General features: G+C 50.1%; 1 protein-coding gene across 5 annotated transcripts in view; it reads left to right on the top strand.

The window, feature by feature from the left end:
- Positions 1–23,007, top strand: part of LOC118771775 (protein phosphatase 1 regulatory subunit 12A-like) — a 59,505-nt gene that overhangs the window by 31,699 nt on the left and 4,799 nt on the right. For 2 of the 5 annotated variants that reach the window (XM_036519803.1, XM_036519802.1), the window contains exons 4-25: positions 4,097–4,256; positions 5,113–5,257; positions 5,493–5,567; positions 5,770–5,861; positions 6,104–6,267; positions 6,368–6,492; positions 9,354–9,575; positions 10,005–10,099; positions 10,749–10,865; positions 11,746–11,880; positions 12,428–12,604; positions 13,116–13,268; positions 14,360–14,450; positions 15,187–15,366; positions 16,162–16,318; positions 16,938–17,059; positions 17,409–17,474; positions 19,318–19,334; positions 19,461–19,578; positions 19,797–19,901; positions 20,088–20,135; positions 21,406–21,456. In XM_036519803.1, the coding sequence (XP_036375696.1) occupies positions 4,097–4,256; positions 5,113–5,257; positions 5,493–5,567; positions 5,770–5,861; positions 6,104–6,267; positions 6,368–6,492; positions 9,354–9,575; positions 10,005–10,099; positions 10,749–10,865; positions 11,746–11,880; positions 12,428–12,604; positions 13,116–13,268; positions 14,360–14,450; positions 15,187–15,366; positions 16,162–16,318; positions 16,938–17,059; positions 17,409–17,474; positions 19,318–19,334; positions 19,461–19,578; positions 19,797–19,901; positions 20,088–20,135; positions 21,406–21,456 (2,615 nt within the window). The remainder of the gene's footprint in view (positions 1–4,096; positions 4,257–5,112; positions 5,258–5,492; positions 5,568–5,769; positions 5,862–6,103; positions 6,268–6,367; positions 6,493–9,353; positions 9,576–10,004; positions 10,100–10,748; positions 10,866–11,745; positions 11,881–12,427; positions 12,605–13,115; positions 13,269–14,359; positions 14,451–15,186; positions 15,367–16,161; positions 16,319–16,937; positions 17,060–17,408; positions 17,475–19,317; positions 19,335–19,460; positions 19,579–19,796; positions 19,902–20,087; positions 20,136–21,405; positions 21,457–23,007) is intronic. The other 3 variants (XM_036519806.1, XM_036519804.1, XM_036519805.1) reach the window with 2 other exon arrangements.

Here is a 23,007-nt window from a genome sequence, read left to right as displayed (position 1 = left end):
GTGCGTCTCTCGTCTTCATGCCATATTCTCTTAAAATATTTTTGAATACTCATATCTGCTGAGTAAATGCATGAAAAATGAGTAGTCTAACCTTAGCTAAAGTTAGTCTGTGTCTTTCTAACTGCCGTAGTTTGAAGATAAAACGAATTATAATCTTTCTTATATTTAGCCAGGACAACTTTGCTGCGTGTTGCGCAATGGTCAAGTTACGTGGGCTGAATTCACTCTTGAGTCTTGTAGCTACCAATGCAGCATCGCTGCCGCTTCCTTTCATAGAATTCAAAGCTACTACCAGAGTCAGAGAACGATTACAGAGGAAAGGAGTTGCTTTATCTGGTCCGTGCTTGTAAAATATCCACCATGTCTGCGTCTTCTAACGTAATAGCAGGGAACGTCTCTCTCTCCCTCTCTCTCTCTCTCTGCGTTTCTCTGTAGAGCATGTGTGATTGTCAGTAGACCCTTCTCACGATAGCAGAACAAACAGGTACGGGAGGGGTAGAGCGAGGGGAGATTGTCCACTAGAGTTAATCGATTGCAGATGGCATCATTCTCTCAGATGGATAAAAAAACTAAAAATAAAAAATGCTGAAACGGGTCGCCAAATATACTCTGGTGGCCGTTAATATACCTGGGTGGGGAAACACTGCGTTATGTCTACCCTCCATCTACACAGGTAGATACTCACTGAAGCTGTACAGGTGACATGCCTGGCTTGAGGGCACAGCGGCAGTACCCCTTGCCTGGCATTTGAGCCTGCAGCTCCACCCGCTCGATCTCTGCACGGTGTCCCCGCTTGTGGGTTTCGATTTGAAGAGGAAGTGTGCACGGTTTGAAGAGCAAAGTGCAACACAACGCCTTGTGGCAGAGGCGCCTTGCTAAGTTCATTGTCTGTCGTCACTGATTCTTTGTCAGTTTGCTTTAATCTGTAGGCTGCCTTTGATTATGCCTACTCGCAGAGAAAGCACAGGCCTATTTGTTGAGTTTTCACAGTGTTCTTTGTTAACCCAAAGGTGTGCCCGTCGGGGCTTTATGCCTACCTTAAAAGGCTGCTTGTCTCCAGGAGAACACTTAATTATGGGAGTTTCACTCCTCCTCACAGTTCAGGAGTAATCTCCGCACAATCCGCGCTCTGTCAGGGAATGTGCAGGAATTTTTACAGACATAACAGTCAGATGGGTGCCCCATCTTTCCTCATCTTCCCACCCCCTGGCTCAGCCCCTTACCGCTCATTGGCCTGATGCCTCCTGTCTGTCCAGACAAGTTCACCTCCATGGCTTTGTGTAATAAGTCACCGTGCCGTCCACCTAGTGCGCAGGTTAAGCAGGAACAGGTTACTGGTGCTGTCATCATTTAGCACGCTGTTCCTCCTGGAGGAATTCATTTTGCACTTGCAGTCATGAGATGTACCACTTAAGAGTCTGGGTCTGGATGCCCTCTTCCTGTCTCTGAGAAAGGACCATTTTTATTTGCTCGCAGGTGAAAGGCACCTAGAGCTCTCGAGCCTCTGAGATATTAGGAGGCTGTCTTTTTTTTTTTTTTTTAAGTCACCTTTTAATGTGTAGGTCTAAGCAGAGCTTGGAATGAACCCAAGTCTGGATGCAGCAGGTACGCACTCAGTGAATGGCTCAGACAGTGACTGTTTATGAATATTTAGTACATCCCACAAAAGTGGACATTTTATTTTCTCAGAGACGCTAGGCCTCGGGGCTGGTGTATCTTACACATCACTGTGGGAGACAGAAATGAGTCAGATGGGTACTGTAGAGCTACTGCACTGTATTTGTGGTAGAGTGTCTCTTGGCAAGTCTCAGTGTTAGTTTCAGTTGAAGTGTCTGTACACTGAAGTACAGCATCTGAAAGAATGTTTTTTTTTTTTTTTTTTGCATTCTTGCATAAATCATCAGGCCTGAAGGATGCTGCTTCCCAAGCTGAAAGGGAAACTGATAACTTCAGCTGAATGATGTTATTTCAGTCCCAGGCAGAACTGCTTGTTTATATGTGGGCAGTTCAGTGCAGTCGTCGTGCCCCGAATGCTGGCCCTCAGCTGTTCTCATTTCCAAAAGCCAGTACAGACATTACATTACATCTGCATTATTTAGCATCACATTACATGTAGCAGGCACTCCTGATAAGAGTGGCTCACATAGGTTACAGTTTTATCTGTTTATACGGCTGGATATTTACTGAGTCAATAGCGGGTTAAGTATCTTGCCCAAGGGTACAGCATCAGTGGCCCAGCGGGTGACCATACACCTCACACATATAGGGCTGGCTGTAACATTCCTGTCACTGACGATTTTATTAAAATCAACACAAAGTAAGGAAATCTTAAATGCAGAGAATTGGACACAGATCTGAAATGAGGTCACAAATCGGGGAATCTACACCCCCCTCTGGTGTACAGAGAGTGTATTGCGTCCTTTGATAACTTGTCCTCAATTGCGTTCCCTTGAGGTTGTCTGAATGTTTTCTGAGTGAAGGTGAAATTCAAGGGGGTGTGGTGTATGTGAACTACTCACTTGAGACAGCAGCACTTTTTATTTTAACACACGTGATTCATTTTGCGCACTTGAAAAAGGTCATCCTCATCTTTCTGCACATTGGTCACACTGCCTTAGCAAAAAAGTGATGTGAAGTGCATCGTCTATAGTCTCTATCCTCATTTCATTGCAGAATCTGATATTATATGACCTTACATTACTTTTTACAGTTAATCCTCAGTTTGGTGTTACTTAATGCCCCTGTAACGAGAGTTACATTGGCAGTAAGTGTGATGTGTTGAACTGCTGAAGTTGCAGACTTCTGTTGTAGACTGTATAGACGGTGCCTGCAGCTTTGTCAAGTGCAAGGTCAGATTTCTGCCATGTCAGTATGTTTCAGTATTGTCTGCCTCTTCATTGTCTTCAGTTTCAAACGAAACCACTTCGGGTGAACTTCTTTTTGAAGGGGTTTGGAATTCAGATGGTACACTTGCAGCTCTGTACATTATTGTCCCGTTCCATAGTGTGGAGGTGGCAGCGCTAGAGGTGGAAATTGATCTCGGCTTGACAGTTCATCCCGCCTCTGCACACCTGGCTGTTGCAGTTTTCCACCTGTAGTGTTCAGGTGAATGTTCTGAAGGTGCAATGTGTATTTCCCAGGGTCAGACCTGTGCTCAGGTGAGGGCTGTAGGAAGTAGCCCTGCGCATCCTGCCTTGTGTGGGCCTCCTAGCCACAATTCTGGGTCAACAGCAGTGCCCCAGAGGGGAATCAAACCAGCGACCTTCGTGCTACCCTGCCGCCCCCGCCCTTGTATGGGCTTGCTAGATTAGGACCTGTGTTCAGGTGTAGGCCCTGTGTGCTTCCTGGATTAGGACCTGTGTTCAGGCGTAGGCCCTGTGTGCTTCCTGGATTAGGACCTGTGTTCAGGTGTAGGCCCTGTGTGCTTCCTGGATTAGGACCTGTGCTCAGGTGTAGGCCCTGTGTGATTCCTGGATTGGGACCTGTGTTCAGGTGTAGGCCCTGTGTGATTCCTGGATTGGGACCTGTGTTCAGGCGTAGGCCCTGTGTGCTTCCTGGATTAGGACCTGTGTTCAGGTGTAGGCCCTGTGTGCTTCCTGGATTAGGACCTGTGTTCAGGCGTAGGCCCTGTGTGCTTCCTGGATTAGGACCTGTGTTCAGGCGTAGGCCCTGTGTGCTTCCTGGATTAGGACCTGTGTTCAGGTGTAGGCCCTGTGTGCCTCCTGGATTAGGACCTGTGTTCAGGTGTAGGCCCTGTGTGCTTCCTGGATTAGGACCTGTGTTCAGGTGTAGGCCCTGTGTGCCTCCTGGGTTGGGACCTGTGTTCAGGTGTAGGCCCTGTGTGCCTCCTGGGTTGGGACCTGTGTTCAGGTGTAGGCCCTGTGTGCTTCCTGGATTAGGACCTGTGTTCAGGTGTAGGCCCTGTGTGCTTCCTGGATTAGGACCTGTGTTCAGGTGTAGGCCCTGTGTGCTTCCTGGATTAGGACCTGTGTTCAGGTGTAGGCCCTGTGTGCTTCCTGGATTAGGACCTGTGTTCAGGCGTAGGCCCTGTGTGCCTCCTGGGTTGGGACCTGTGCTTAGGTGTTGTGTTCTGCAGGGGTGGACATCGAGGCGGCCCGGAAGGAGGAGGAGCGCGTGATGCTGCGGGACGCTCGGCAGTGGCTGAACAGCGGCCAGATCACCGATGTGCGGCACGCCAAGTCCGGCGGCACCGCGCTGCACGTCGCCGCCGCCAAGGGCTACGTCGAGGTTTTAAAGTGAGTCCCCGCGACGCGTCCGCCGCCGCCCTCTCCCTTACCAGCGCTCAGTACAGTCACCAAGACGACACGCAGATGTCTCTCTGACTCACGCACACTCTTTGTGCGGGGATGGTTCCCTAGGTCAGGCGGTGAGGTCTGATTTGCATTAGTGCATTAGCGCATTAGCGTTAGCCTCCTGTTTGTGCTGGTGCAGTCTGCCGCCATTGGTGCAGACTGACCGCTGAGTAAAGGGACTGCAGGACCCTGTCCATCTGCTCCCGGGAACCAGGCCAAGAGCCAGAGCCGCCTCTCTCTCTCTCTGCATGCTCAGGAAGGGCTTAAGGCTGTGGTGTTGGAGGTGAAAAAGCACCGCAAATCCCGGGGAGTACAGGGAAGCGCATTATCTTTGTTTTTAATGTACTAATAAAAGATGGTGACTGTGTTAATTAGGTACCTTTAACCTATAGAGGAAATGTTTTCTCTGAATTTCCTTCCTTGTAGCTGTGTGTGTCTCTGTGTCTGTGTGTTGGCCTGTGTGTGTGTGTTTGTGACTGTGTCTGTGTCTGTGTCTGTTTGCGTGTGTGGGTCACTGTGTCTTTGTGAGCGTGTGAGTGTGTTTGTCACTGTGCCTGTGTGTGTTTGTCTGTGTGTGTGTGATGCCGAGGGTAGGGTGTATCATGTAGCCTGTCCTGGCTAGAGTGCCCCAGTGACGCTCAAGTGCAGGAGGCCAGTCTGAAAGCGCCCAGAGCAGCAGCAGCAGAAGCAGGCTGGGTCCTGGCACACTGTGAGGTCGGAGATTGCAGCACACGTCCAAGACGGCCAGATTTGCTAAATCTCCCTGTGCTATTTCTGTTCCCCTTCTGTGTGTGTTTAGGCTTTTAATCCAGGCAGGGTATGATGCAAATATTAAAGATTTCGACGGCTGGACTCCGCTCCATGCAGCTGCGCACTGGGGCAAAGAGGAGGCCTGTCGAATCCTGGTGGAAAACATGTGTGACATGGACGCTGTCAACAAAGTGGTAGGATTCCCCTCCCTCTCTCTCTCTCTCTCTCTCTCTCTCTCTCTCTCTCTCTCTCTCTCTCTCTCTCTCTCTCTCTCTCTCTCTCTCGCTGTAACCCTACTCAGCCTGACCCATCTCTACTCTTATCCCTTTTGGTCCTGGTCTGACAGTTGAAACCTTTGATTTAAGCACATTTGCACATGATTGTTTGTGATGCTCTGCGGTAATGGGCCAATGGTGCTCTGTCTCCAAGGGCCAGACAGCCTTTGATGTAGCAGATGAAGACGTCCTGGGTTACTTAGAAGAGCTACAAAAGAAACAGAATCTGGTAAGCGCTGTCCTCTAATGTCTCTTCGGGATGGTTCACTGCAAGACCGAAGCTATAAAAAACACTTGTAAATCGGTTGATGCAATTTCGAATTCGGATCGCTCAATTCTGTTGACATGGTTACAGCACATTTGTAAATATCCACTTTCTGTCAAGTGGTTTCCCTCGATCGTTTGGAAAGAGGATGTCTCTGCCTTTTTAGCTCATGAGTGAGAAACAAGACGTCAAGAAGTCTCCTCTGATCGAAACGACGACTACGGTGGAAAACAACCAACCGCTGAAACCGCTCAAAAAGTGAGTATGCCAGACCGTACAGTAGAATGCGAAAAGCGCCCCCAGTATAACTGCCCCCTGGACAGTCAGTTTGCTGTATTAGCTTGTCACCTAAAGCCTGTTAGAGTCCCTCCATGGGGCGGGGGCAGCCGCGAGGCTGTCCCGTGGCTGTCTGTGAGATGCCTGCCGGGGGGCGGCTCAGGATCAGGTCTGAGGCCTGTGACGCGAGCTGGGCTAAACCCAGCCGTCTGCATGTCTCCCAGCAAAGAGACGGTGCTGCTGGAGCCGGAGAAGCCCGCCCCGCGCATAGAGGCCCTGGAGCCGGAGAAGGCCGAGGAGGAGGAGGAGGGCAAGAAGGACGAATCCAGCTGCTCCAGCGAGGAAGAAGAGGAGGAAGAGGAGGACTCCGAGTCCGAGACCGAAGCAGGTACGCCGCGCCGTCGTTATCGGCTTCTCTCGGAAGCCGCACGTCACCGTTACAGTTGTCACAACCAGTTTGCTGATGCAATAAGCTGTCTTCACTCTAGACAAGAGCAAGCCCTCTGCACCCGTGAGCAACGCCAACAGCACGGCGCCGGCGCCGACCAGCATGACAGTGTCTCCGCCGACCTCGCCCACCAGCCAGGTGACCCCCTCATCACCTGTCAAGAAGGTAAGGCTGCGTACAGACTCCCCCTGTCAGACTGAGACTGCACTCAACCAGCCCTTTTTGACAGCTTATCTTGATTGTTTCCAAAATTCCATTAACCACACTCTGCCTACACGCTCTACAAGGACCACCATAGATTCCACTGTTATGATGCAATGCCTCTCTGTTGCCTACATGTCTTGAATTGTGCTCCTGCAACTCTGTAGTATGATCTGCGACTGCATTGTGGATTTTGTATCTGGCCCTCTTGTAGTGAGGTTTAAGTCTGTGTATATGAGAGCCTGTGTGCAGCGTTCCAGAAGCTCTCCAGTCTACAGACGATTAACCGAACTGGAATAACAGATCGCCTTAATCTGTACCTTACCTAAGCCAATTTAACGGCTGGACAGAATTCCAGGGTGTACATGAATTACATATTTAATGCCACCTGTCACTGGAGTATTTATAAACTTTTTTTCGAGTTGAGTCTGTTCCCTCAGCGACAAGCAGACGCACAGATGTGAGGGGCTTTAGTCTCTGAGACAGACATGGCAGCAGTTGTACGGGGGGCCTTGTTCCGAGAACCGCAGGGAGAAGCATTACTCAGAAACGTAAAGGAGGCGAACTGCTGGTGCGTAATGAGGATTAGAGGAAAGCGCCTGGCATGCACCGATTCCCCGCGTTGCTACTGCCCCCTGCAGGACACATGAAGCATTGCAGCAGAGGAGGGACTCGCCTCCTGATCGCTGCCTGTGTTCGTGATCGGGAACTAATGAGCATGCATTCAGAACGCCAATGCCCTGACTTCTCCCCGGGGGGAGACTTTAAGAAGTTAAACCCTTCATGGTTAAATGCTGCGTAGTAAAAAGCTGTGGTCATGTGAGGTTTTCCAGTCAGAAGCATGTGGAAGCAGCTGAGTGCATTCTGCTCTCTGCTGTGCTTATAGGGCACTGCTTATAAAAAGCCATTTATGCTTTTATCAGGCCCAGACAGACCCATATAAGAGACCCTACAAATCCACACAGACTCGTATAAATTGCTCTGGTTGTAAGAATAAATTGCTTATAAGCAGCTCATCTCTCGGTGTCAGGCTGACTGAAAACTGTTCATGGTTGTTTACCCCCCTTGTACAAAGACCTTGGAATGCCCCTGTTCCAGAGCACAGACACAGGACAGACATGTTCCATTTAGATTTGAGCAAATTACAAATGTAGCTGTCGTTCCTGATTACACCTCCTGACGGAGCTGTCAGCAGTAAGCCACAGCCTCATACGTGTGTGATAAGACTGTGCTCGGTGTGCGAGACCTGTCACCCGCAGAGATGGTAGGGTGAGGCCTCACGAATCACATAACGGGTGGGGATTCCACCTGCTGCCAATCACCTGACTTACTCCCACCAATCAAATGACGTCTGCTCTCCTCCGATTGGTTCAGATCATTAAGTCGCTGTAGCTCCACCCATTCTTATGGCTCGGTGAGCCTCATTCTCCAATCACTGTTCATCAGCATTTCAGACATGGGTGTCCAGGCGGAGATAAACGGTGGCGTTTCTCACCCGCGGTGGGAAAACGGTTTTATCTCCCCTCCCCCTCTCTGGAGCCCCTGACATGCAGCACAACGTCTCCCCTGTTCCCGCCCCAACGGCGGGGAGCAGCAGGTGTTGTGCGCCATGTGACTGGCCTTAGCCTCCACAGTGCATACTCTTTCTTCTGTCCCATGAAACTGTCTTGTTATCTCTGCTGCTGCTGTCTTCTTCTCTTCCGTCTCCACCCCTTCTCTCATCACTGGTCTTGTCTCGATTGGTTTAGTCTGATCTTATTACTCCTGTCATGCCTGTGGCGGAGCCAAGCGATCCTGCGTTATGGCGTCAGGGCTTACGCAAAACTGGCATTTCTCTCGTACCCAAAAAAGCGATGGTGAGGCTTTGGTGTGCCCCCCCGAGTTCAGCACCTCCCCACTCCTCCCCTCTCCTGCTTCCCCAAGACGGCTTTCGTAACACCCTCTACTACTGAACCCGAGACCGTACTAACCTGAATGTCTTTCCGCTAACTGGATTTCTGCATGAGGCTCTTAACGCATTGACTGGGGCCGCTTCAGCTGTAGGTTCATGTGTGGCCTGCTTCTGGCGGCGTGGCGGGGTGGGGTGGGGTGGGGGGGGTTTCCTTGGGTTGCAGATGAAGCAGTTTGCTTTTTCGGTGGGATTTCTGTGACATGCTGTTGAAGCTGTGTTGAGGGATCTGTTCAGACCAAAGGCTCTAACGGCTTTTGGCTGCCAAGCACAACTTTTGTCTGTTTGCAGCACTAACCCCGAGACATTCAGATCTAGGGCTGTCTGTTGCTGCTCATCAAGAAGTCGGAGTAGACACTACTTCTCATGTCTCTTTGAAAGCATGCCACTGGTACCTGAGTATTAATTAAGGAGGAGTTTTGATAGTCTTTAGAATGCAAATACAAGACCTTAACTCGTGAGATATCATAGAGGTTAAAAGTATTTGAATAATGTTTTGGTGTAATTGTGGCACTGGAGACACTCTCCCGAGCATGGCTCTGGGCCTGCCGACCCCTGTCCCATTCCAATGTGCGTTTCTCCTAAAGTGACCCACCAGCGCGTTCCAGATCCTGTAGCATCCTGAAGGGTCAGAGCAGATCAGGACACTGACTGTAGCCCATCCATCTCCTGCTTTATCTCTGTGATTACCATCATTGAAGTGCTCAGCAACAGGAATAATACTATAATAATAATAATAATAATAACGATAATAAAATAGCCAGGCAGCCAGCAACAGCTCTCTGTGATGTTGGTGCTGTAACGTTACGGGTTCTAGATTTGTTCCCAGTGTACATGAGCTCTGTGACTGCTAACATGCCCCGCCTACTTTCTGCAGTTGGCTCCTCCCTCTGGGAAGGTTTCCCCCAAAGAGGAGGAGCGGAAGGACGAGTCTCCCGCCTCCTGGAGGCTGGGCCTGCGGAAGACAGGCAGCTACGGGGCCCTGGCGGAGATCACAGCCGGGAAGGAGGCGCAGAAGGAGAAAGACTCCTCTGGGGTGATGCGCTCCGCCTCCAGCCCCCGCCTGTCCTCTACGCTGGAGAACAAGGACAAGGACAAGGTCAGAGGTCACGTCCCGTCGCCAGCACTCTCGGTCACCCGGTTACTTTTATGGAAGGGTGACCCAATGTTCAGACAAAATAACCCTTAACTGTACCCATACAGGCTGGAAGTGATACACTAAAAGGGGAGAATATCTCTCATGCAAATAACCTGCCCAAAGCCACACGGATGTAGGCACTCTAATCTGCTCTGGGATCACGATGGTGATCCTGATGAGAATGAAATTAATCTCTGGGCCCGGTTAATTCAGAACATAAGCAGCAGATGCATAACGCTCAGCGAGTCATTGCAGACCCGTTAAACGCTGTTTGAGTTTTGCTGCTGCTGTTGTTCATAGTGTGTAGTGTGCGGATCGGCATGTGGGCTTCATTGGCGTCTTTGCGCGTGCCTGAGTGCGTGAGATGTGATGAGACTGTTGGCTCCGCAGGAAAAGGAGAAAGGAACGCGGCTCGCCTACGTAGCGCCCACCATCCCCTCCCGCAGAATGGCCAGCACCTCCGACATGGACGAGAAGGAGAACAGGTGAAAGAGGGAAGAGCGCCCCCTGCTGCTCAGTTGTGTGTTCAGCAATAAGGAAAGCTCAGGTTTCACTCTCTGGGTATACAGTGCCACCATGCGCTGACCCTGGATCAGTTAAGATGCCTCTAATCGTGACTGGTCCTGTGTCTTGCAGGAAGGTGAAACTGATCCAGGTTCTGTCAGTGCCTGGGGATGCTGTATCTGCATCCGAGCTGAACAGCATTGTGCATGTCGTGTGGGCTTATGCCGCCTGTTGCTTTTGTTTGGGTCTCATATCTTTAAAAAAAAAACAACAACACAGCGTTACAAGGATTTAGGAAAGAAACAGAACGACAGTGAACGAAATGCTTACTCTTGTTTTTTTTTGAATTCCTAAAAATCCATTGAAATCGAGATATATCAGTTATTTCCAGTTCTTGTCGGGCTAAGAGCGGAGATGAAGTCTGTGCCAGTGTTTTGCAGAGGTCACAGTTGTAATTAATAATCCTCTGTCAGCACATAAGGACGTCTGTCAAAACCCACTGGCAGTCAGTGTGGGGTATCAGTGGGGCGTCAGATCTGTGGCCGTGTAGTGCACAGTGCGTCAGGCCTGGGGGAGCGCGCTCTTTTGTAGGTGGAGGCACAGGGTGCTATTGTAGATTCTGGTTCCCAGGGACTCCGCGGCGAGTCTGGTGCGTAGCGGCTCGTACACCAGGAGGCGCTGGGACGATGACGCCAAGAACAGCGAAGGCACCGCGCCCCTGAGCAAAACGCCAGGCTACCAGCGCAGGTTGGCTGCCCTAACAACCCCTCCCACGCCAAGACATCTGCCCCGCCCCCACCCCCCCCCACCTCCTCCCAGCCGAACCCCCCCCACCCACCTCCTCCCAACCGAATCGCAGCTCCTCTGGTGCCCCCCCCACCCCCCACGTCCTCCCAGCCGAATCCCCCCCCCCCCCAGTGATCAGCACTCACGTTCATTCCTCAGGGCTCATCCCATACATTTTCATGAGCGTAAATGTCAAAGAGCTAACAGCTCATTTAGCTCCCATCTGCAGAGCTGCTGCTTTCTGCTTCTGGTTGACGACTCCACTCCCACACCCCTCAGACAGCTCAATGTAGCACCATCTCCAGTGCGCCTCACTCACTGCCCCACCGGAGTCAGTCTGTTTGGTTCTGTTCTGTGAGTGTCTGTGCTGCATAGTGGCTCCTGGCTCCTGCCTGGTTTTCTTCAGATGTGGGTGTCTGGATATTCAGGACGTACGGACCTGCAGCACTCCCTAGCTAATTATTTATATTTTCGTGTACACATATATGTATACTGCAGTCTAGTGTGGTGGTAAGGAGCAGGGCTTGTAACCGAAAGGTTGCTGGTTCGATTCCCTGCTGGGGCACTGCCATTGTACCCTTGGTTTTAGTGCTTAACCCAGCTGTCTAAATAGTAACAAACTGTAAAACCTATAACCCATGGAAGTCTGAATAAGAGCCTTTGCTAAATGACAATGGCTTAATGTTAGGTATACAGTACATCTATATTTACGTCATTACCTATTGCAGTCAATGACAAACGAAGGCAGGACCCATGTAGCTGTGCTCAGGTGTGTGTGTGTGTGTGCACGCGTGCGTGCGTGCGTGTGTAACATGCCTCTCTCACCCATTGCGCATGCCAGCACGTCCCACTCGCTAGCCATAGGGCGGAGCAGCAGCGCGCGAGACGTGCCGGCAAAGTCCTCGTCCGCCACCAGCTTGGACCCCCATACCTGTAACACTAAACCCTGGCAGTCCCAGTACATCGTTCATAGAAGGTATCCGCCCAGCGGCGTGGCTACTGCTGCTGCTGCTGCCTCTCCGCTGCACGCCCCCCCGCCTCTCCTCCTCTCTCCCTTCCTCCTGATCATCTCAGCCCTCCGCTGACTGTGCATGCTTATCCGCCTCGTTTGGTCTCCTTCCTCTCTGTGTTTGTCCTGTCGCTCCAGAGTTCAGGGGCTTTTGATGGCTGTGGTTTGATAACGATTTTCTTTTAGAGAGGCAAGGATGTGTTGTATGTATAAGCGTGTTTTTGAGTGGAAAATGTTTCCACAGTCCCAGATTGTTATGTGATATGTACTGATATTCCCCTCTAATTTTAATACAGCGCAATGTATATATTTGTAAAGTTATTGGTAACCGCCCTCTTTGTGAAGTTAGGCTGTCAAAAGGTATGCCTCTCCACGTCCCTTCCTCCCTGTCTCTGTTACCCTCTCCCTCTCCCTCTCTCTCTCTGTCTCTGTCTCTCCCCCTCTCTCTCTCTTTCTCTTCACCTCCATCTCTCCCTCTCTGACTGTCCTCTCGTGCGCCCCCCCCCCCCCCCAGCGGCTCTTTCGGTAGGAGGCAGGAGGACGCACTCAGCCCCAGCCCCACCTCCACCTCAACCTCCACCTCCTCATCTGTTACCTCGCCCACCGGCACCCGGGGCCTGCTGTCCGGCTCCGGCTCACTGTCCTCCGCCCGCTCCGGCTCCTCCAGCACCACCTCCGGCCTCAGCAGCAGGTACGCAGCCCCCTGCTCCCCTGCTCCCCTCCCTCACCCACCCCCCCCCGGGGTATCCAGCTCCAACCTCAGTCTGCATCCCTTACTCCTCCTACCTGAATTCTCCCTGCCGGTGACACACCTCGTTAAATTACTTTTGCATTTATTCATCTGGCAGACGCTTTTATACAAAGCGACTCACAAGCGAGGCAGAGTACAACACAAACGCCTCGATCTGTCATCGAGGGCTGCTGCAAGCGAAAGCCTAAGATTCATTCACAAAAGTGAAAGCATAGTTCTGTTGACTGATTGGACCAATGAAACAGGGGGAAGTGGTCTGAGGAGTAACAAGCATGCACAAGGCCTGCTGGGAAATGAGTTTTGATGCCCCTGCTCTGAGGACAGCGTGTGTGTAACTGCGGTGTGTGTAACTGCGGTGTGTGCGCGCGTGCGCGCGTGTGTGTGTCCTGGGTCTTCCTGTCACGAGCCCACCCCGTGTTTGTCTGGCTGTAATGCTCACTGCCTCACACAGGTTCTGGCCAGAGGAGAGTGCAGAGAAGGAGAAGGAGTCGGCCGCTGTCATTCCCACCATTGTAAATACAGCAGCAGCCACCACCACCACCACCACGTCAACCACGTCCACCACCGGCCCTGTACTGTCCTCTGACGGCAGGGAGAGACGCAGGTCAGGCACACTGATGAGCACACACACAATTACACACACATTCACGAGTGCACGCACATTCACACACACACACGCGCACATGCACACAGAATTATGTGCACATAAACACACACACACACACACACAGAATTATGTGCACATAAGCACAAGCACACACAGACAGACACGCACACACAAACATGCATGCCTTTTCCCTGTAGAGTCACTGTTGAAAGTAGCCACCAGTTGAGGTAGAAATTCAGGCACCTTATAAGGAGTCTCAACTGACAGGGATTACCAAGGGCAGGAGGTCCACTCCCATACAAATAAATTCATATTTTCTTATGAAAATAATATGTGTAAAGAAAGCAGTCTTTGTTTTGTTGTGGTAAACCTCTCTTTTGTGACCTGCGGCGTCAATCCGCAGCCAAAGGCTGTTCTGCCTTTTTTTGTTTCAGCTCTCCTCTTGCGATTGAAACGGTAGCGGCCTGTAATGATTGAAACGGTAATGCGCTGTAATGATCTGAATGTCCTCTGTAGTGAATTGAGAACAATGCTCCTGCTGGCTGCACTTGATAGATGCAGACTGTAAATGAGGTCATCACGTGGACAGAGCACAGGGAGATAAGATTCAGCAGTGCAGCCTCCACGCCCTAATGCAAGGAAGTGGTGGAGTATGATTCAGAGGATCGGGGAGAAGGAAGAATCAGATCTCTATAAAGCCTTGGAGCTGTGACCTTAGCAAACTGAAGGGAGCACTACTGGGGCCCCAGGGAGGGTAGCAGTTATGAGATCATCCTTTGAGTCTCATTGCAGAGTACTGGAGACAGCCCAGTAGCTAGACAGTCAGTGTCATCAGTGCCCAGTGTTAGTGACTGACCATACAGATAAAGTCCAGAGGGACCTGGCACTGATCTGGGCTGACCTGGGATCAGTGAGCTGGTCTTGGAGGGTGAGTTTAAATCTGACCAGCTGTATGTTTGCATCCGGTGTAGGGCCACTAGTATCGGTTGGCATCTCAATGCATTTTTTTGTTGTTTTTTGGGATACCCCCGGGAATTTGAGGTGTGTAAGCCTGAGTGTGTGTGCATGCGTGTTTGTGTCTGGGGCAGATCATACCTCACTCCTGTCCGGGATGAAGAGTCCGAATCCCAGAGGAAAGCACGGTCCAGACAGGCCCGGCAGTCCAGGCGCTCCACCCAGGCGAGTCCCCCCTTCCTGCCTCCACGTCTGCTGTGTCCCTGCTGTAGGCTGAGGCACTTACACTTCAGACACAGAGTTAGCACAGCAGGAACAATGGCATTAAAATAACTCCATTTGTTTTATAAACGGTAATAAAATAAATGTCAGTTAAAATGTGCAGTTAAAACACACTTTATAACATAACATCTTGTGAAGTTGAAAGCCATTTAAAAGAAAATGGCAGGGCTTTATGTCTTAGATGTTTGTGCACAAGCAGGAGGAAATTGGCCATTTCCTGTTTCTTCCCCCTAACCCCTAGCCAGTGTTATTCATGTGATTGCAGCTGCAAGATCAGTGCATAAAAGCTAATCATGGCAGGTTGGCATTTCAGTAAAGTCCCGATTCGTTTGTATTCGTTTTTTTTTACAGGAATAAGGCACTTTCACGTGATAAGCTTTGAGAACATTCGAAAACAGAAAATTTGGAATATGTACATCCATGAATGTATTTTAAAAAGTGCCTTTTTGTGATTTCAGGTGAGATGTGGTGAGGGTGGTATTTCACCCAAACCTCCACTAGGAATGAAGAAGTGTTATATGTAATGCCCCCTTATTCAGAGAGATGATGTAAGAGCAGTGCTGTAATGCCATACCTTTGCAGTGATTCTGGTGAAGGTGGTAGATGGGTGATTGTTGGTAGGTCATGTAGAGTCTGGTTCTTCACATCTCTAAATCTGGGGCTATCTTCGGGATTGCAGGGGGTGACCCTCACTGACCTCCAAGAGGCGGAGAAGACCATCGGCCGGAGCCGCGTCACTCGAACCCGGGACGAGGAGAAGGAGGAGAAGGAGAAACAGGACAAGGAAAAGCTGGAGGAGAAGAAAGAGAGCGAGACCAAGGAGGACGACTACAGGTCTCGCTACCGCAGCTTCGAAGAGGTCAGTTCCGGTCAGCCGCAGCCACGGTCCCTTATTTCCATTGGCTCGCTGTTAGGTGAAGGAGCAGGGCTTGTGACCAAAAGGTTGCTGGTTCGATTCCCTGCTGGGGCACTGCTGCTTTAGCCTTGGGCAACGTACTTAACCCACAACTGCTGTATAACTGCTGTATAAATAATGTATATATTAATATATATATATACAGTATAATACTGTATGAATGGATAACATTGTAACAAAAAATTGTAACCACTGTAAGTTGCTCTGGATAAGAGCATCTGCTAAATGCCAGTAATAATAATAATAATAATAATAATAGAATCCGGTGTCTCTCAAGGGGAACTATGGGTGCTTTGGCGTGCTCAGGAGCACTTATAATCCAGCAGGTTCCAGTTCCTTACACTGGTCACTCTAAGCTGGGGAGGACTGTGATGTTGTAGACTGATTTGTTTAAACCGGTGGCCCGGCACGTGTTTGCAGCAAAATCCTGTAGACATTAAGGCTTTCCAGGCCCAGGGTCTAATATCCTTGCTTTACAGTGTGGAAAGAAGGCAGAATGGTCAAATACATTGAATTGTTAAACACTGTGCATGTTTTTGTACTGTTACTGAGGGGGTACGTTACATTATTGTCATTGCAATTTTTGGGTTAAGTACCCTGCCCAAGGGTACAACGCAGCGGCCCGGTGGAGCGTTTTAGCTGGTTATGAGCCCTGCTACGGCACACTGCCCCTCTGATGTGTTAGTGATCCACGCTGCCCAGGCTCTCTGTAATCATTGTGGCTCGTCTCCTCTCCAGCGCTACCGGACAGCAGGCACCTCGGCTACCACCATGCCCACCTCCACCTCCACCACCTCGCTCTCCACGTCTAGCGCCCTCAACAGGCCCAACAGCCTGACGGGGATCAGCGCGGCCTACCCCAGCCTGGGAAGGCTGTCCCGGGAGATGGACAAAGGTCAGCGCTCGCGGACGGAGGTGGCGGAGAGAGCCTTCACCAATCCCTGACCAATCCCCGATTCGAGCCAGTCGTAGTGTTTTACTCTGCAGAGAAAAGTCTTTGACTGGTTTGTGCGTGTCAGTGATTGAGGGTGGCTGCTCCACCCATTGTGGGTTTTTCGTGAAGCCCCACTCTCCGGTCCCTGCTCTCAGTGTCATCCTGGTACTTTTCCTAATCGCTGTGCTTATCGTGTCTTTGTGTGATTCATTCTGATGTACCGTGTTACCATTTGTGTGATTGATTCTGATGTACTGTGTGACCATTTGTGTGATTGATTCTGATGTACCGTGTAACTGTTTAAGTGATTCTGATGTATCACGTGACCGTTTGTGTGATTGATTCTGATGTATCACGTGACCGTTTGTGTGATTGATTCTGATGTATCGCGTGACCGTTTGGGTGATTGATTCTGATGTACCGTGTGACCGTTTGTGTGATTGAGTCTGATGTACCGTGTGACCGTTTGTGTGATTGATTCTGATGTACCGTGTGACCGTTTGTGTGATTGAGTCTGGTGTACCGTGTGACGGTTTGTGTGATTGAGTCTGATGTACCGTGTGACGGTTTGTGCGTTCAGAGTCAGACAGGAAGGACGAGGAGAAGGAGGGAGAGGACAAGTCCCAGCCCAGGTCCATACGGGACAGACGGAGGCCGAGGGAGAAGAGACGCTCCACCGGCGTGTCCTTCTGGACTCAGGATGTACGAACTGCACACAGCACCGCACAAAGACATGCATCTGTACACACATGCAGAGAAAGACATGTGTGTTTGTAAACAGAGACAGGGACATGCTTGTATACACACATACAGAGACACACATGTGAAAACGCATAGACTCAGAGACATGCATGCACATAGACACGCTCTCAGACATGCATGTCCGTGCACACACAGAGACACGCATACACACAGATGCTCACTGATATTTTCCACACTGCCTCAGTGTCGGTGGTTCAGTGGAGGTGTGGTGGTGTTCAGTGGCAGAGCCTTTGGAGGGGTGCGTTGCGGGAAGTTCAGGGTAACGGTGCTTTTCTGCGTTGTCTCTCAGAGCGATGAAAACGATCCGGAGCAGCAGTCGGACTCTGAGGATGGCAGCGGCCGGAGCGGCCCGCAGGTAAGACCCCCTGCTGTCTGAGGGGACGCACAGATCCTGCGCCTGTGTGGCCAAGGCCACAGAGCTCTGTGCTTTGTCCCTTTTTGGGTGCTTTGTCACGGTTAGGTTCAAATCTAGGTCCACATGCCTCCTCCCTCTCTCCTTTAGACCCCGGGGCGAAGTAGTGAGTGCTGCTCTAGGACAGCTGCTCTCTGGACTCTTAACAGTTTGGATCGAATTCTTCTTTGATTTTTATATAATGTTTTCTTCCTGCAATTGTCCCTGTTGCTGCTTTGAATTTTTGTTCTGTTGCCAAGGCGATCTCCAACACAAAGGCTGTTGAAACCTTCGATTGACACAGCTGATTAAGTTCCTTAACTTGGGAAGAATAATGAAACAGAAATTTGGCCCTTGCAAATCTGGGCTGGTACATCTGTGGAGGTAATGCGAGAATAATGGGAAAAGCTGATCTCCCTCTTTTGGCAGGTTGTCAGCTTTTAAAACTCGTGAGTTCGTCTTTGTCCGTTTCTCGACAGGCCTCTTTTGTTCTGGACAGTTTTTTTGTTAAAAAAAAAAAAAACATAAAGCTGGGGCACGGTCAGAACTGAGATAATTGGTACAGGAGATTAATTCCTGTCTTTCATCCTCGCCGCCTTGGAAGTCAGTGCGGCTGGGGTCACCGGATAATGGATTCTTCGGGGCGTGACCTAGTTGGCCATCGTTTCGCCCCACAGTACAGAAAGCGGGCGTAGAGAATCGAGGGCAAGCTGACATTTCCTCTCCCACTTCCTGTTTGGACAGGGCCATTCCTTTGGGCCCTGTGGGTTTGGGGGGGGCGGGGCTTTCTGTGCAGAGAGCTGGACAGCGAATCGGTGCTCAGGAGCATGCAGCTGGTCTCCTCGCCCCGCTCCTCACGCTGCGTGATGGAGACCAGGCCGCAGCAGGAACAAAGATAGGAAACGGCCCCGTAATCAGTGCGGCTTCAGAAAAGCACGCACTCTTCCCCTGTGAGGAAACGCAAAGCGCTGTTTGGCTCCTGAGAGGGGACACCGTGCACTGCTGTTCCAACCACGCTTTCTGATTAACAAACTCCTCTGTAAAGTGTAAGAACATCCCCCAGCCGTCCAAAATAAAAATGAAAAAAAAAAAACAGAGCAACTTAGCAGCAGCTTGTTGAAGCCCTTTGTTAGTGAACGGCTCAAACTGCGCTGGTCTGTGGTGGCAGAAGAGGTAGTGTTTCCAGCTCAGCAGAGGGGAGTGTGCACACTGGAAAATAGCAGTCAGAGAAAAGGCGTTCAGGAGTGAGCGCTGCGTCCTTTGTGTGCCATTGTGCTCCTTCTATACACACTAGAAAAGAAATTTAGTTAGAGCAGGAGAATAGATAGGTGGCTTTCCTTTGCTTGCTCATTGCTTTGGAAGTGCTGTGAAAATATGCTGATGCCAGATCAGTCATCATCCCCCTGCCACTCAAGGGCTGTTTGTCTGGCTGTTCTGCTGATTAAGGTGTCTAATAGGCAACGGTCTGGCATAGTAGTAAGGAGTGAGGCTTATAACCGAAAGGTTGCAGGTTAGATTCCTTGCTGTACCCCTGGGCAAGGTACCCACATTTGCCTCTGTAAATATGTAGCCATTTAAAAGGGGAACACCTGTGCGATCAGCGGAATCCGGCATAACTGCAGGTTCAAAGCAGCGTCCCAAACGTCTGCTGACGAATAACGTTGACATTCCAGTTTCCGGTCGTGTCTAGACACCAGGAAAGCTGCAGCGCTTCAAAAAAAAAAAAAGCGTCACGCTGTCTGGGCTGTAGGGCTTAACACGAGCTAAAGGCATTAGAAGTAACACTCTGTTCTGTTTTCCTTTGCAGAGCGAGCGACTTGCGAGGTACGTATGCCGTTCTCTGCTGGCCGCCGCAGTGCTTGGGTACAGATGGGAAGTGGCAGAGCAGTGCTGTAAATATCTGACATGTGGAGGGATGGCAGATAACGAGGGTGAACTTTGGCCCTGCAGGAACGACTCTGGGTTGACTAGCCTTACCGCTTCTGAGCGCTACGACCGCATCTACGGCGAGGGCAGGAGGCCCTACTCCAGTAGGCTGGAGAGAGAGGACGCCACCGATTACAAAAAGGTACCGGCAGAGGCCTGCGGCTTCCCTCCAGCCGGGACAGAGGGGAATCGGGGTCACCCTGTGTGATTGCCAAGAGCTTTCTGCTTTGGCTGTCAAGCTTTTTCAGATTATATACGATCATCATATTCGATACTGTGACAATCACTTTTATGTGTTTTTATTTATGGTTGCATTCTGTTCTTTATTTCACACACTCACCGGCTGTGCCATTCTCCCAGCTTTATGAACAGATCCTAGCTGAAAACGAAAAGCTCAAAGCCCAGTTACGGGACACTGACCTGGAGCTCGCCGACTTGAAGCTACAGCTTGAAAAGGCTACGCAGGTGGGCTCACGGGCCCAGGTGGGCCGTGCCTCATTTTAGACAGTGGACCTAGCTCCACTAGCAAGACACATTGAAACTACAGTTCCCAAGCACCATTGCTGCATTTGGAATTCTTTTTTCCCCCCCACAGCTTACCTAACTCAGCAGTCTCGCCACTTAACAGATGAACTTTGTTTTGTGTTTCAGAGGCAGGAGCGGTTTGCTGACCGGTCGCAGCTGGAAATGGAGAAAAGGGTAATAATCTCCCTCATGTTAATGCACATTAATTACTATTTGAGGCATAACTGACATAGCTCACCGGTAGTTTTTGCTTTGAGTTGCTTTGATAGTAAGAGTGATGTTAGACAGGGCTTGAGCATTTTCAGCAATTCAAAACAAAATTAATTTGTTTTATTTTTGACATGCAAAATATGAATATTGGAAGGATCACTCCCCTCACCCTCAGCGGGTAAACTGATTAAAGGAACTCTCCTTTGCCCTCCATTATGAAATGAAGACCAATATCATTGTCTCAACCTAGCTTGATAGTTGACTGTATTGTAACAAACTGATTTATGTCTGAAGGTTACAAGCAAGCCCCACTATCAGCTGGGTGGTATGGTCTAACCTGAGTTCCATTGGCTTCTGCTGCTGGCTGCTGATTCACGAGCCACCCCAGCTCTGGCGGGAGAGCCGCCAGTCAGACCGCACTCTCACGCTCCGTGTGTCACCTGTGTGTTAGAGCCCTGCAGACCGTGTGTGTGTGTTCGCCTCTCAGGGTGGCAGAAATGCGCAGGACGGGGCAGGAGGGCTCGGGTCCCTGCCACGCATGCTGAGCGCTTCCGCACGTGCTGTCACTCACAGTCGTTGCCCGGAGCAACAGAACACACCCACGCGTTCCGTGGGTGGTTAATGTTCTGTTGCGTGCGGTGTTCTTTTTCAGTTTAAATTTCATTTATGATGTCACGCCGGTCAGTCTCCACCCGCTTCCACTGCAGGGTGTTCAGCTGTGCCGGGGTTTGCAGTGAGATCATAAGCTCCTCTCTCACACGCTGTACGGTGATGCTGTTCCTGCTCGTGCATAATGACAGCATCAGTGGGGGAAGCTGTAATACGCTGTATACATTCATCTAATAATGATATGAATAAGAGTATGTAGTCAGTGTGTTGTTATCCAGTCCAGTGGACATCGGCTCTTTCCTCTCTACCCAAGCGCCTGACCATTGCAGTTTATTTGCAGGTGGTGCATAGGCTTGGCTTGTGTCCCACGCTGTCTTTTGTCTGTCCAACTCACTCTGAATTCCTCAGCACGCTGCATCCGATGCGTCCTTTTTGTCTGCTGTACGCGCAGATCTTACTCCCCGTTAAAATACAGTGAGAGGCGTGCTGCCGAGGCTGTCGGAGGCCAGGTCTCTCGCGTGCCGGATGCAGTGTGGAAGCTCGGGGTTGTGTGCCGCACCTGCTTGTCTCACTGCGCCGCCGTGTAGCTGCAGAGCGAATGACTGAGCCCTGCTTCCCCACACAGGAAAGAAGAGCTTTGGAAAGGAAGATCTCTGAGATGGAGGAAGAACTAAAGGTATGTACCTCTCTACCTGCTCCTTCCAGGCTGCTGTGTGTGTGTGTGTGTGTGCACGCGCGTCTGTGTGCGTAAATGTGTGTGTCTGTGTGTGTGTGTGTGAGAGAGAGTGAGAGAGTGTGCACATGTGTGTTTGGGTGTGTGTATACGTGTGGGTGGATCGCGTGATTCACATTTAACTGTGGGAAACATTGTGAGTACATGAATATTAATGTGAGTGAGAACTGGCAGTTCGAACATCTCATTTTAACAGTAGACACAGTGAGATCAGTAATCAGTATTCCTGCGCTGTTGGTGCTTAATTAATATTGTGGTTAATTTTTTTAATAACATCCTCTGACATATTTCTAATAGCCTCTTAACCATAAGAATCCCGAGGTACATTAAGATTGGCATGTCCTGATCATTGACAATGTTTATCGAATCGCAGTTACTATGAGAACAGTTTCCTCTAAAGCCTCGGTGTTAAAAGCCCTCAAGGCCTTCTTGAAGGCTGCCATTCACTCCTGCAGGCGGTGTTTCTATGGGAACGTCAGTCAGCACACTCCATGGGACTCTGTTCGATGCTAATAGCCATAAGACATCTCTGACACTCATCAGCTGGACAGTACAGCTGTCTCCTAAATGACATGGAACAGTATAGGTAGCATTATGCACTGATCACTGTAGATACCCAAAGTGGCAGTAGCCACTCCATTTAGATAGAGCTCCATTTATTCTCATACGTCACCTCGCGAGGTACCTTTTACATCACATCCTGATTTCTCCCCTGCAGTTGCCATTCGTACAGAATTCTTTGTGAGTCACTAGCACTGGTTAGGCTAAATCTTCCAACCTCTCCTGATTTACATCAGGTTGCTATGTGTGAGATTTTGGAGTAGACAGTGTAAATGCTGGTGCTGCTGCTTGCACGTCTTCATGACCAAGCGTCCCTGTTTAAGGTGATTTCTGAAGCTGGCAGAGGTAAGGTGCAGAGGCCGACCTCCTGTCGCTCACTGTAATTTGTTCAGACGTGATGTTGAAGTTCAGCGCAGAAACGCCAAACTGGATATTCGACTCTGCTTGGGAGGAAATGCAAAACAGAATCCATTGTGTGCAACGCAACGGCAAGAACAAACTGAGCTTGTTCTTTCTGTTTTCTACCCCCAAGATGCACCGCTGCTCAGTGTACATGTCCCATTCTCCTCAGCCTGCTAGTCTGCCATCTCTTCACCTCACCACCAGCAGAGCACATATCCTAACAGTCTCCTCTCCTTTTTTTCCTTTTTATTTTTCCTTTTTGTCCTCCCCATTCTCACCATTTTTATGATTATTATTTCTTCTCTTCCTTTTTTTTTTGGGTCCTGCTCTGTCCTCCCTTGTCTGTGTCTGTGTCTGTGTCTGTCTGTGTGTCTGTGTGTCTGTGTGTCTGTGTCTGTGTCTGTGTCTGTCTGTGTGTCTGTGTGTCTGTGTGTCTGTGTCTGTGTCTGTGTCTGTGTGTGTGTGTGTCTGTGTGTCTGTGTGTGTCTGTGTGTGTGTCTGTGTGTCTATGTGTCTATGTGTCTGTGTGTG

The sequence above is a fragment of the Megalops cyprinoides genome, chromosome 25 (assembly GCF_013368585.1).
Source record: "Megalops cyprinoides isolate fMegCyp1 chromosome 25, fMegCyp1.pri, whole genome shotgun sequence".
Lineage (NCBI taxonomy): Eukaryota > Metazoa > Chordata > Actinopteri > Elopiformes > Megalopidae > Megalops > Megalops cyprinoides.
The sequence above is the reverse complement of the archived record's forward strand: the minus strand, read 5'-3'. Positions and strand labels throughout refer to the sequence as shown.